Source organism: Lampetra fluviatilis, chromosome 51 (genome assembly GCF_964198595.1).
Source record: "Lampetra fluviatilis chromosome 51, kcLamFluv1.1, whole genome shotgun sequence".
NCBI lineage: Eukaryota > Metazoa > Chordata > Hyperoartia > Petromyzontiformes > Petromyzontidae > Lampetra > Lampetra fluviatilis.
Genome location: NC_136325.1, coordinates 5955079 through 5967258, shown reverse-complemented (window position 1 = coordinate 5967258; position 12180 = coordinate 5955079). Strand labels below are relative to the sequence as shown.

The 12180-nt window shown below is 53.7% G+C and overlaps 1 protein-coding gene across 1 annotated transcript in view; it reads left to right on the top strand.

The window, feature by feature from the left end:
• Window positions 1-11867, top strand: part of TRAF3IP1 (TRAF3 interacting protein 1) — a 33732-nt gene extending 21865 nt beyond the window's left edge. The window contains exons 13-16 of the mRNA XM_078878590.1: window positions 4012-4048; window positions 6212-6276; window positions 6972-7186; window positions 8984-11867. Of these exons, the coding sequence (XP_078734716.1) occupies window positions 4012-4048; window positions 6212-6276; window positions 6972-7186; window positions 8984-9149 (483 nt within the window). The 3' untranslated portion in view covers window positions 9150-11867. The remainder of the gene's footprint in view (window positions 1-4011; window positions 4049-6211; window positions 6277-6971; window positions 7187-8983) is intronic.
• The last annotated feature ends 313 nt before the right edge of the window (window positions 11868-12180 follow it).

Sequence of the window (12180 nt, the reverse complement as noted above, 5' to 3'; positions counted from 1 at the left end):
TGCTGTCTTTCCCACAGCTCTGTTTCTTCACCTGAGGACGGCTGCTTGCGTTGTGGCCGAAACGTCGTGAGAATTGTATTTTATTGTTTTATTTTTATTACTTTATTATTTCCCTTACGTGACTTTACCGAAAGAACCAAGAAGATAAACTATAATCCTACAAGCAAAGCCCACTGAGGGTAATGAACTTATTTTTCAGAAGCTACCTGGCCACAAATGGTAGTTCAACAAAGTGGTTCATCATTTGGACATTTGATAGCAGCAAAATAATCTAAAACAATAAAAAAAATGCGTGCCTCTTAACGGTAGCTCAACCCGCCGCGTCGGTTCGTCCACGCGCCCTCCCGAGTTACTAAAAGCCGCGTGCCAGAGGTCGCAACCGGGTACCCGATACCCGTACCCTACCCGATACCCAGCTACCCGTACCCGGCTGGGTACGGGTACGGGTACCCGTTTGCGACCCTGGTGCGGCCGGGTACGGGTAGACCGTGAGTCACTGGTGAGTAACTATTTGTCACTCATTTCCCATCGTCTTGTCTCTTCTCACAATTCAAGTTCCTAGAATCAACTCACCCGCGCCTGCAACATGGCTTCATCCCAGAGGTCGCAATCGGGTACCCGATACCCGTACCCTACCCGTACCCGGCCGGGTACGGCCGGGTACGGGTACCCGTTTGCGACCCTGGTGCGGCCGGGTACGGGTAAGGAATCAAAACCCGTTTGCGACCTCTGCCGCCCGCCTAACTTCTAAGCAGCGTCCGCCGCTTAGTGAGAGCGCGAGAGGAGTTTGGTCCGACCAGCTCGTTGGTGTTCCGAGTGGTGGCGGAGCGATTCGGAGATCCCACCCCGGCTTCCAGAATCGGAATCTTTTATTTAGTCTGGAGGAGGAATCCGATGAGCTGTGAAGCTCTTTCTCACAGATGTCCAGTGTGGGGCTCTGCGCTTGTTCAACACGAACGCCTCCTCCTGGCCTCCGTCATGAACTTTTCCCACACGTGGCTTCCTCCCGTGGTGGCCTGTGAGTGTACTTTCCTCTCTGTGCTCAGCTGCGAGTGGTCGTATAACCGGATGGTTCGACTTGGTAGATTTTATTTACGATGGAAAATGTAACAGGCCCTTAATAGGTGCCGCTCGCCAGCACTTGCCCCAACACTCTGCCGAGGCTATACGGGCGATCTTTTGTTTTGTATTTACGTACTTCACCGGATAAGCCAGCGGTTAGAAACCGTGGACGCTAGCACGAAACCTTCGCCCGCAGAATGCAACGGGTTCCAGTCGCGCTCTCTCCCAGCCCCCCGCACGTGGTCGCGTTCGCTCGGCAAACCCGCGACGCTCCGTCGTGCGGCCTCCACGTGCGGCGGGGGCTCGCGTCGTTGAGGCGGTGCGCACGGAAGCCAACGTCTCGCAAGAGTGGCAGCCGTAGCTTTATTTATTTACTTACTTAAAAATCAGGCGAGAGAGCGCTGAGGGTTAGTAACATCCGTGCGCAGTCTCCACAGGCCCGGTGTGTTTACACTCGCGTATGCATTATGCATCGCCAGAGCCTTGTTTAAAAGCAGGTGCGAGCCTCCTGCAAAGATAAGCTTTAGAATATTCATGTGGCGTCTCTATAGACTACCACCACCGCCCACCCCCCCTCCTGCCTCCCATTCATTCACAATCAATTATGCATTGGCCTCCCCCTATTCTGTGGGCCACAGTGCAATATGTTCACAGTTGCATCTTCCACCACGGGCCTGCTTGACCCAGGTGCTTCGCTCGTCAGTACTGGCCAATAACTTGTGTGACAACCATGTGAAATAACGAAGTGTGGTTATCCAGTAATCCATTTTCATCAGCCCTGTGAACAAATCGACACGGCTAAAGTTTTGCTGTCTGAGGTGGTGCCAATATGTGCTCTGGCCCACAGACTCTGATGTTCATTCACTCCCTCCCCACTGCCAATAAGCCTCATGTTTACAACTCCTGGCTACTGATTTAATTTTACATCGGTAACGATTGTTTTTATTAACGGTGTTTGGTATTTTATACGCACAGCAGACGAATGTAGCGTCTATATAAAATAGTGTTTTATGCAAACAGAGAATGTGACGTAGTGCTGCCCATTGGTGGTACGACCACCGTGGTTGCCATTGTGAGTGCGGTATTTTAAACGCTGCGCCCAGAACTAATCGGTTGCCGTGAAGGGCATGGGCAGCGGTCATCAGCCTTCAAGGACCCGCTTAGAGCAGAGGTCGCAAACGGGTTTTGATTCCTTACCCGTACCCATACCCGGCCGGGTACGGGTAGCCGTTCTCTACCCGTACCCTACCCGAAATGAGTGACAAACGGTGATTCACCAGTGACTCACGGCCTACCCGTACCCGTACCCGGCCGCACCAGGGTCGCAAACGGGTACCCGTACCTGGCCGGGTACGGGTAGCCGGGTATCGGGTAGGGTACGGGTATCGGGTACCCGGTTGCGACCTCTGGCTCGGATACGTCATTTGTCAAGGACCACACGACCGTCTCGTGTTCACGTCGCATTGCGGCGATTGAAGTACAGGTCGTCCCCGACTTACGATGGGGTGCGACTTACGATATTTCGATGTTACGATGGCGATAGCGATGCGAGAAAATTGTAAAATATTTTAAATTTCGCGCGGCAGGCAAACGCAGCAGCGTACGAGGTACGATACTGTACGTTTGGACGCTGCCGGGATGTTCTGTACGCATATAGTTTATACAGTACGCTACTGCAAATTGCTCTGTGTTGCTAAATTATCACCATTCTTTAAGTCTCCTGGGTAGGCTAGGCCATCTTGGACTTACGATATTTTCGACTTACGATGGGGTCGTTGTAACGCATCTCCATCGTAAGTCGGGGACTGCCTGTAATTGTTTTTGTTTGTTACCGAATTCGAACAAAAGAAATGTCTCTCGTTATCTTTGTTGCCCGACCTCCTTGGCATAGGGCAACGATGGTGTGACATCACGACTAAACTCGACTTTAAATTATTCGTTTTCAGTAAAGTCACGTAGGTAAGAAAGAAAATAAATCAATTAAATCGCGATGTTTCGAAGGCAACACAAGCTTCCGTCTTCAGGTGGAACCGTCACAGCAAAATCAGTGTGTCAAGTTTTGGTGTGACAGCAAAATTAGTGCGAGGTAGTTAACAACTCGCCATCGTTTAGTCGGCTTTCGTGAGCCCCAGGCTCTTTCTCACTTCAAGGAGCCATGCGAGCTTTATGCCAGCCAGATTACCGTCCCAGGAACAGCTTTTATAAAGTTTGTGGGACTGTTGTGGGAACACCCCAGCTTGGGTACTGTCCCAGCAGTACTGTGCTGAATATATAATAATTATCAACAATAATATCAGTGCAATTTATAACGCGCACAGATGTAAATTAATCTGACTGTCGGGTGCAGAGCCAAGCTCCGTGTGAGTGCCTCCTTAAAAACAAAAACTCTGCGCATGCTGCTGCTGCTGGAAATGTAGGGGGCGGCGATGGCGTTGCAGACGGCTTAGGCTGCCGCGGAGAAACGACGACAGGCAGTGACCCCTGGTCATGCTCCTCGGTGCAGAGAGGAGGAGGAGGAGGTTATGAGCTGCGCTGCTGCGGAGGAGGAGTGGGGTGCAAACCGTGAGCCGTGTAGTGCAAGGATACAGGAGGGCGAAGGGCACGGAGAAACAACGGCAGGCAGTGGCAACGGACCCTGGTCCTGGATTACAGAGGAGGTTTTGAGTCGCGCCGTGGAGAGTCGCAAAATACATGGTGCTGGTTTGGGGTTGCCACCTGTCCTGCTTTTCCCAGCGTTGTCCTCTTGTGGAGGCAGCCGTCCTGGGAATTCTGTACCCGTAGTCATGATAATAACGTACACCACTTGTCTTCCTTCGGCATTGTGGGATATTCTTCCCATGATACACCCTGGTGTCTTCGGGCCTCAAAAGTGCTTGCCAACAGCAACCGTGGCAACGCCTCCCCCCCCCCCATACCCTGTCTGTCTAAAGTGGGGTTCTTCTTTTTCAGTTGGAGGCTACGGAAGACGTCGATGGAGAGGAACACGGTGGGTGGTTGTAGTTTTTAGTTTGTATCTATACATCTATAAATGAAACTGTAAAACTAAACTATTTTTATTTCACCAGGTAAGTATCGATATTTTTCAGAAGCGACCTGGCCCGCAAATGATAGCTCAACCAAGTGGCTTATCGCGTGGACATTTATCGCAGCCAAACGGACGCATGTTTCTAAACGCGGAGGGAAAAAAAACCCGAGGACCCGGAGAAAAATCCGCACCACCACAGGGAAAAGACAAACTCCAAATGTACAGCAGGTGTCAGGGTGGTAATCGAACCCACGACCTCCTGTATACCAGGCGAGGTAGTTAACATCTCCGCCACCGTGGGATCCCATCGTAGTGTGCGTGATCGCCAGCGCTGTTGTTGGCGTGGGAGGGTGCACACGTGGCACTGCAGAGTATAATTAACTCGTGTTTCATTATTCAGCAAATGCCAACTATGCATCCGTGAGCCGTCTGCCGCATATCAACATAAGTGCCACCCCTCCGCTCCCCTCCCTGTGTCCACGCAACCGCTCTCGTGCAGCCCCCTTCTTCAGCCGCCCCGGGGGGGGGGGGCGATAATCCGGCGCTTTGAAAACAAGGGGGGCGTTGCGGCTCGCGCAAACGAGCGGCGAGACGTCCAGACACGCTGTGTGTTGAGGGAGTTGCGTGGTGGCCAGAGTAACAGAGTGGGAGTTGCGTGGTGGCGCGAGTAACAGAGTGGGAGTTGGGTGGTGGCCAAAGTAACAGGGTGGGAGTTGGGTGGTGGCCAGAGTAACAGAGTGGGAGTTGGGTGGTGGCCAAAGTAACAGGGTGGGAGTTGGGTGGTGGCCAGAGTAACAGAGTGGGAGTTGGGTGGTGGCCAAAGTAACAGGGTGGGAGTTGGGTGGTGGCCAGAGTAACAGAGTGGGAGTTGGGTGGTGGCGCGAGTAACAGAGTGGGAGTTGGGTGGTGGCCAGAGTAACAGAGTGGGAGTTGGGTGGTGGCCAGAGTAACAGAGTGGGAGTTGCGTGGTGGCGCGAGTAACAGAGTGGGAGTTGGGTGGTGGCCAAAGTAACAGGGTGGGAGTTGGGTGGTGGCCAGAGTAACAGAGTGGGAGTTGGGTGGTGGCCAAAGTAACAGGGTGGGAGTTGGGTGGTGGCGCGAGTAACAGAGTGGGAGTTGCGTGGTGGCCAGAGTAGCAGAGTGGGAGTTGGGTGGTGGCGCGAGTAACAGAGTGGGAGTTGCGTGGTGGCCAGAGTAGCAGAGTGGGAGTTGGGTGGTGGCCAGAGTAGCAGAGTGGGAGTTGGGTGGTGGCCAGAGTAACAGAGTGGGAGTTGGGTGGTGGCCAGAGTAGCAGAGTGGGAGTTGGGTGGTGGCCAGAGTAGCAGAGTGGGAGTTGGGTGGTGGCCAGAGTAACAGAGTGGGAGTTGGGTGGTGGCCAGAGTAGCAGAGTGGGAGTTGGGTGGTGGCGCGAGTAACAGAGTGGGAGTTGCGTGGTGGCCAGAGTAACCGAGTGGGAGTTGGGTGGTGGCCAGAGTAGCAGAGTGGGAGTTGGGTGGTGGCCAGAGTAGCAGAGTGGGAGTTGCGTGGTGGCCAGAGTAACCGAGTGGGAGTTGCGTGGTGGCCAGAGTAACAGGGTGGAGCGGTATACCTGTGACCGCAGGGAGGTTGAGTCTCGTGCCCATCTCGGGTTTGTTTCAACCGACGCCTCGGTTTGACGGAATCGGCCAAAAACAACGAAAATTGCCAGGAGCCGTCGACTTGTTCAGCAGTATTTCTTCACTCATTTTCAGAGATGGGAGGGCCCACTCTGCCGATAAGACATCAGTAGTGTTAAGGGGCCACCACACCTTTGAAACCATTGGGGAGGTTTGACAGCACGATGATGATGATGGGGGACGGTATTTCACATTTCGTGTATTGTCGGAGAGGCCGTGCTTAAGGCCACCAGGGGGGGGCCCGGCCCACCGGTGGGACCCGCGGGGGGGGGGGGGGGGGCCTTTACGATGAAGACCACCGACTTGGGAGACCCGAGGCCCCTGAGTGGAACTCGGCTTCCTGGCGACCGCGGGATGAGGGCAGCGGCGTCCCGAGCCGCGCGAGCCCCTTGGCCTCGTCGTTTCCCCGTGCCGACGTGCCGACGTGTCGACTTGCCGACGTGCCGACGTGCGCCGCTTTGTGCCGCAGGTGGCCTCGTGAAGAAGATCCTGGAGACGAAGAAGGGCTACGGAGCGACGCGGACACCGCCCAAGGTGCGCGGCGGTGGCGGTGGCTTCGTGCGCCGAGGGGACGAATTAACACCCCCCCCCCCGTCCCCAGGCCACGCGTGACGGTCCCAAGTTTACGTTTGTTGGACGCGAGTCCCAACTCAAGAGACCGGGGATGAAGTCTCGTTTGCAAAAGTGACACGATTTAGGGGGGGGGGGTGTAGGTGGTAGCCTGCCAGTAAGAGGGGGCGATGATTGGTATGTAGAGTGGTGCAAGAAGCCTATGTGGGGTCAAAGGCCTGTGTGTGTTTGTGTAAATAACTTATTTTGCACCGGATGTACGTATGTGCTTGTCTGTCAGTATGTCCGAATGCGTGCATGTCTGTGTGCGTCTCTGGGGTAGGGGGAGCGGGAGTGTAGTGGTTGGCGTGCTGCACTACGAACCCCCGTCGTCAGAGTTCGATTCCCGCTCACGGCTACCAACACCAGTGACGGTTATCTGGGCCTCCCCTAGGTCGACTCGGCCTCAAATGAGCACATGGTGTGGAGTGTAATCGCCACTAGGGCATGGTGCCGGCCACCCACCCACCCCCCGTCGCGTGCCGGCCACCCACCCACCCCCCGTCGCGTGCCGGCCATCATAATATGCGCTGCTCCTCGCGAAGCGCACTCGCCCCAACAGTCTGTTAAAGCTGACGCGGGGTGGGGATCTCTGCCCGCGCGTGCGTGCGTGCTGCAAGGTGGTGATGGACGGCGCGCGTCAGAAGGGGCGCGAGGCGGCGCTGCGCGAGACGGAGCGCCTACGTGGAGCCGTGCAGGCGCTGTGCCGCAGCACGCTGCCGCTCAGCAAGGTGATGGACTACCTGCAGGAGGACCTGGACGCCATGCACGCCGAGCTCGCCACGTGGACGCGCCAGAGGCGGCAGCACGCCGAGGCTCTCGCCGACCAGCACAGGTTGCCCGCGTGTGTCCGCGTGTGTGTGTCCGCGTGTGTGTGTGTGCCCGCGTGTGTGTGTGTGCCCGCGTGTGTGTGTCCGCGTGCGTGTGTGTGTCCGCGTGTGTGTGCCCGCGTGTGCCCACGTGTGCCCACGTGTGTGCCCGCGTGTGGCCGCGCATGTGTGTGTGTGTGTGAGGAGCAGTGGTGTAACCGGTTAGCGCGCTGCGCTACAAACCCCCCCGGCGAACGGAGTTTCGATGCCCTGGTTTTTTCGGTAAAGTCACGTAGGTAAAAAATAAATAGAAATAATAATAGAAATAAAATAATAATTCACGACGTTTCGGAGGCAACACAAGTCTCCGTCATCAGGTGGGACCGTCACAGCCAGATTTACTGTATCAAGTGAGGAAAAATCCAAGAGACAAGATCTTATATACAAGTTAAGGGGGAGGGGGGGAGGAGGTTTTCTGACTTTACCGAAAAAACCTAAGAGTATGAATCCTTGCAGTCACGAAAGCTTCAAATCTAGAAGTTCGATTCCCTGCTTTAAGCTACCAAACATTTGTCGTGGGCCTCCCCTAGGGCGACTCAGCCTCAATTGAGTACCCACTGCTCTCTGCTGTGTAAACGTCGCCACTGGGGAGACCACAGCGGCCGGGTGTGGTTCTGACCACCCTCGTGGGCCGTGGCAGCCTTCATAGGTGCTACTCAATTTAAAGCTTTCGTGACTGCAGGGATTCATCTTCTTGGTTCTTTCCCTTCTACGTGACTTTACCGAAAGAACCAAGAAGAGGTGCTACTCAATGTAACGGCACTTGTCCCAACAGTCGGTTCAAGGCTATACGGGGGATCTTTGCGTCTTGCTGGAGAGCTTATGCCGTGGTCCATTGCACTGCGATGCAGGCCTAGTGGCCTGACCCTAACATTCGCTCCTGTCTCCACAGCCTAAGCCAGTCGTCCTCAAGCCTTTATGGCAAATGTACTCCCTGCCTTGTTGTTGAATTTTGTTTCAACCGAGTTAACCCCCCCTTTGCCTGACCCACCATGATTCCGGGTTACCCAACGGATTTAAATGTTATCGTTGTTATTTTATATTGGAAGATTCACACGTGACTATTCACCAGTGGCTTCGCGTATGATGTGTAACTTCACACATTTACAAGTCACCGTCTAGCCCCTGGGACACTGCCACCTACCCCCAGGGGTCCGCATACCCCCGGTTGAGAACCACTGGCCGAAGTTGTGGGGGTTCATGAATATTTTACGGTCTCGCCGTCCTCTTATCAACTACATCTCATCTCTATTTAAAGCTTTCGTGACTGCAGGGATTCATCTTCTTGGTTCTTTCAGTAAAGTCACGTGAATTTACCGAAAGAACCAAGAAGATACATCTCATATCGCTAGACGGTTCTGCGATGTTAACTCTCTCGCCTGGTATACAAGAGGTCGTGGGTTCGATCCCGACCCTGACACTGTATATATGGAGTGTGCGTGTCCTCTCACCCTGTGGTCGCGTGTACATTTTTTCCAGGTCCTCCGGTTTTCCCCTCCGCATTTCAGAATCAGAATCTTTATACTGGAGGAATCCGATGGGCTGTGAAGATCTTTTCTATAGATGTATTTGGCTGCCATGAATGCCAACGTAATAATAGAAGCCCACTTGGTTGAGCCATCATTTGTGATAGCCAGATGGTCGCTTCTGAAAAAAATGGCTACGTAGCTCGGCGAGGCATTCACCTGGTGAAATAGAAAATAGTTTAGTCGTTACAGCTTGCGCGTCCTTATCGTGCGCCCGTGTCTCGTACGCGCGCCAAGGCTGACGGAGAAGGCGCTGGAGCCGCTGAGGGCCGAGTTGACGACCCTCGATCAGCAGATCCAGGAGCAGCTGGAGCAGATCGGCGCCGTCAAGGCGTCCGTCCACCGCAACGACGAGAGAATCGACAAGATGATTGGCAGCATCGGCGCCGGAGCCAGGGCTTAGGGGGGCGGAGCGCCGGTCGGGCCGCAGGTCTCGCTCACGGTCCTCCTGCCGCCGGCGGAAGAGTGCGACGTACGTGGGTACGTACGTACGTACGTAGAACTTTGTTTCGCACCGTACGTAGCCAACCGCGCTAATCAGAGGGGAAGGACAACAAACTAAACACAAAAAGGAGCTCTAATAGAAGTGAGTTTTCAATCGAGATTATTTAAAAGTGGCATAGCTCCAGTGGCTTCCTAACATCGGAAGGAAGAGCGTTCCAGACGGTCCGCAGAACCACATCTGAAAGCGGCGACCGTCTTTATTGGATGGCTAGTCAAAAGCCGGTGCTACTGCTGCTGCCGCGAGGATGACCGACGGAGTTCGCGTGATGTTTTATGCCCCTTGACGAGATCAGCGAGCTGTCCCGGTTAATTTGTGACGAGCACTTTGTGTGTGTGATGAGCGCAGCCTTCCACCGTATTCGTTCGGCAATGGAAAGCCAATGCAAATCGGTGAACACCGAACGGATATCTAGCGGGAGAGACGTGGGACTGGGGGGTGGGACTCGTGTAGACTCGCACGGACCGACAGACCCCGTTGTTGATCGAGACGCAGGGAGGGAGAGGTTGTACACTGGGGGAGCTTTTAGCGAACACACGCCCAGTCTCATTGGATGACACTCCGAATGGAACTCAATCGCGAACACACAAACTCACACGCGCGCGCACGCACACACACACTCGGTTCTGAACAGGGCCTCACTCATCCCAGGCACTTGTTAGGAACCCAAAGCCGGTAGAAGCTTTTCCTGAACTTAGACATTCATTATAATTGTTGATGGTCACAGCTGTTGCAGAACTGTTTCCCGTGACGTCCATGTTGCTCTCATGTCCGGACAACCCGCTTGGGGTTGGTGGTTGAACGGCTCTTCCCTCTTAACGCGAGGCAGCGTTGCTGGGCTTGCCTCGTGTTACACACCCTTGCTGATGAGACTCAATGTACTGAGTCTGCCCGTTTAAACAAGTGCTGATAGATAAGATAGAATCTAGTAGTTCCTTTTTGGCCGATGAACCTCAAATGTTACTTTGATCGATCTCCGGTGGTTAAACAGAACCCGGTAGAATATTTTATTCCCAGCTCTAGCCACAGCCTCCACTGATTGTCTTTTTCTTCCCCATCTCAGTTCTGTTATACAATGCCGTGTAGGTGTCTACAAACAAACCAGGGGATGAGACATGGGACACTGGGAGACGAGGTGGGGGGGGGGACACTGGCAGACACACCACTCGCTCTTCTGTAGTGAATGGGATTTACAGATGACATCAGTCCTCCGATGGTGGCCCATGCCGCGAATTTAACACACACTTTGGGATCACAAGAAAGGGTTTCTCCGTTCACTATTCCTGTTACGTTGAGTTTGTGTTTTCTGCGCTCCAACGTGTGTGGGGTTTTCTCCGGGCACTCCGCAGTTTCCCGCACGCAAACAATATCAATAAACGAAACGTTCCAAGCACCAGGGCCTTCCTGCGACGGCTTTCCCCTGCAACAGATGCAGAAGCCGAGTCTCAGAGGTCGCAAACGGGTTTTGATTCCGTACCCGGCCGCACCAGGGTCGCAAACGGGTACCCGTACCCGGGTACCCGTTCCCTACCCGTACCGTACCCGTACCCTACCCGAAATGAGTGACAAACGGTTACTCACCAGTGACTCACGGCCTACCTGTACCCGGCCGCACCAGGGTCGCAAACGGGTACCCGATTGCGACCTCTGGGATGAAGCCATGTTGCAGGCGCGGGTGGGTTGATTCTAGGAACTTGAATTGTGAGAAGAGACAAGACGTTGGGAAATGAGTGACAAACGGTTACTCACCAGTGACTCACGGCCCACCCGTACCCGGCCGCACACGGGTACCCGTACCCGGCCGTTTGCGACCCTGGTGCGGCCGGGTACGGGTATGTGTAGGCCGTGAGTCACTGGTGAGTAACCGGCTGGGTACGGGTAGCCGGGTATCGGGTATCGGTTACCCGGTTGCGACCTCTGCCGAGTTTCGGTCAAGCCACTGCGCCGCTAAGGGCCTCATTGCATCATCTCGACGAGACCGCGTTTTTAGAGATCTGCAAGCGGCGATGACGGGCACTGCTCATTGCAGCCGTGGGGCCGCCAGTGACCAATTTAATTCTCATTGAACGTCGTTGATTTTAACTGTCACTTAAAGCTGTGTGTATATATAAAGCTATAAACCTGTACACTAAGTTGTACATACCACAGCAGCTACTTTTCGTAACGGTTTGCAAAACATCACTTTGAAAAGTTTGCGTGTTCTCTCGGTACGGAATTGCACGGAGTTTTATTTCTAAACGTGCTTTTTGTATCGTCAAATGTGTGGCCGTACAAAGTGTTTGTTAAATGCACCCGCAAGACTTTTTATTTAAATAAGGGGGGAGTTGTGTGGGTTTTCCCCAGCCACAGTGCTTTTGTCAGTGTGATGCACAAACACCACCCCAGCTTTTAAGACTTAAGGACATTTCTTCCCATGCGGTGGCTATTCTGGACACTTAAAACACATTCCACAGTATGCGTTTCTGCCTGCAAATACTGTGCATTAGGAACTGGGGGGGAGGGTTGGCACGGTTTTTTTGAAGTGATGCAAGGTTAATTGTTTGGACTTAAAATACGTTCTCAGGTTTGTGAAATATTCAAAGAGAAACCCTTCAAATAAAAGAAAAACCTGGAACACTCGTAGGAGGAGTGGTGGTTATTTAATCAACCGTACAACACGTGGAGGCAGAATGAGGTGTGGGTGGATATTTCACCAAACTGTGAATGCGGTGAGGTGCAAACCGTCCCGGCCTTTGTCGCTTGTGACTGCCCCGGCACGCCGCAGTATTCTGGCGGACCAAGCGGGTTTACTCCACTCCGCTACTCCCCCAAATGTCAATCGCGCTCGGCAAATCATAAAGCGTGTCCGCGACATTCACTTTTCACCGATAAAACTTTTATTCATCGTACAAGACACTAATGCTCGTGAGCGCTAATACTGTTCCTGTGTGTT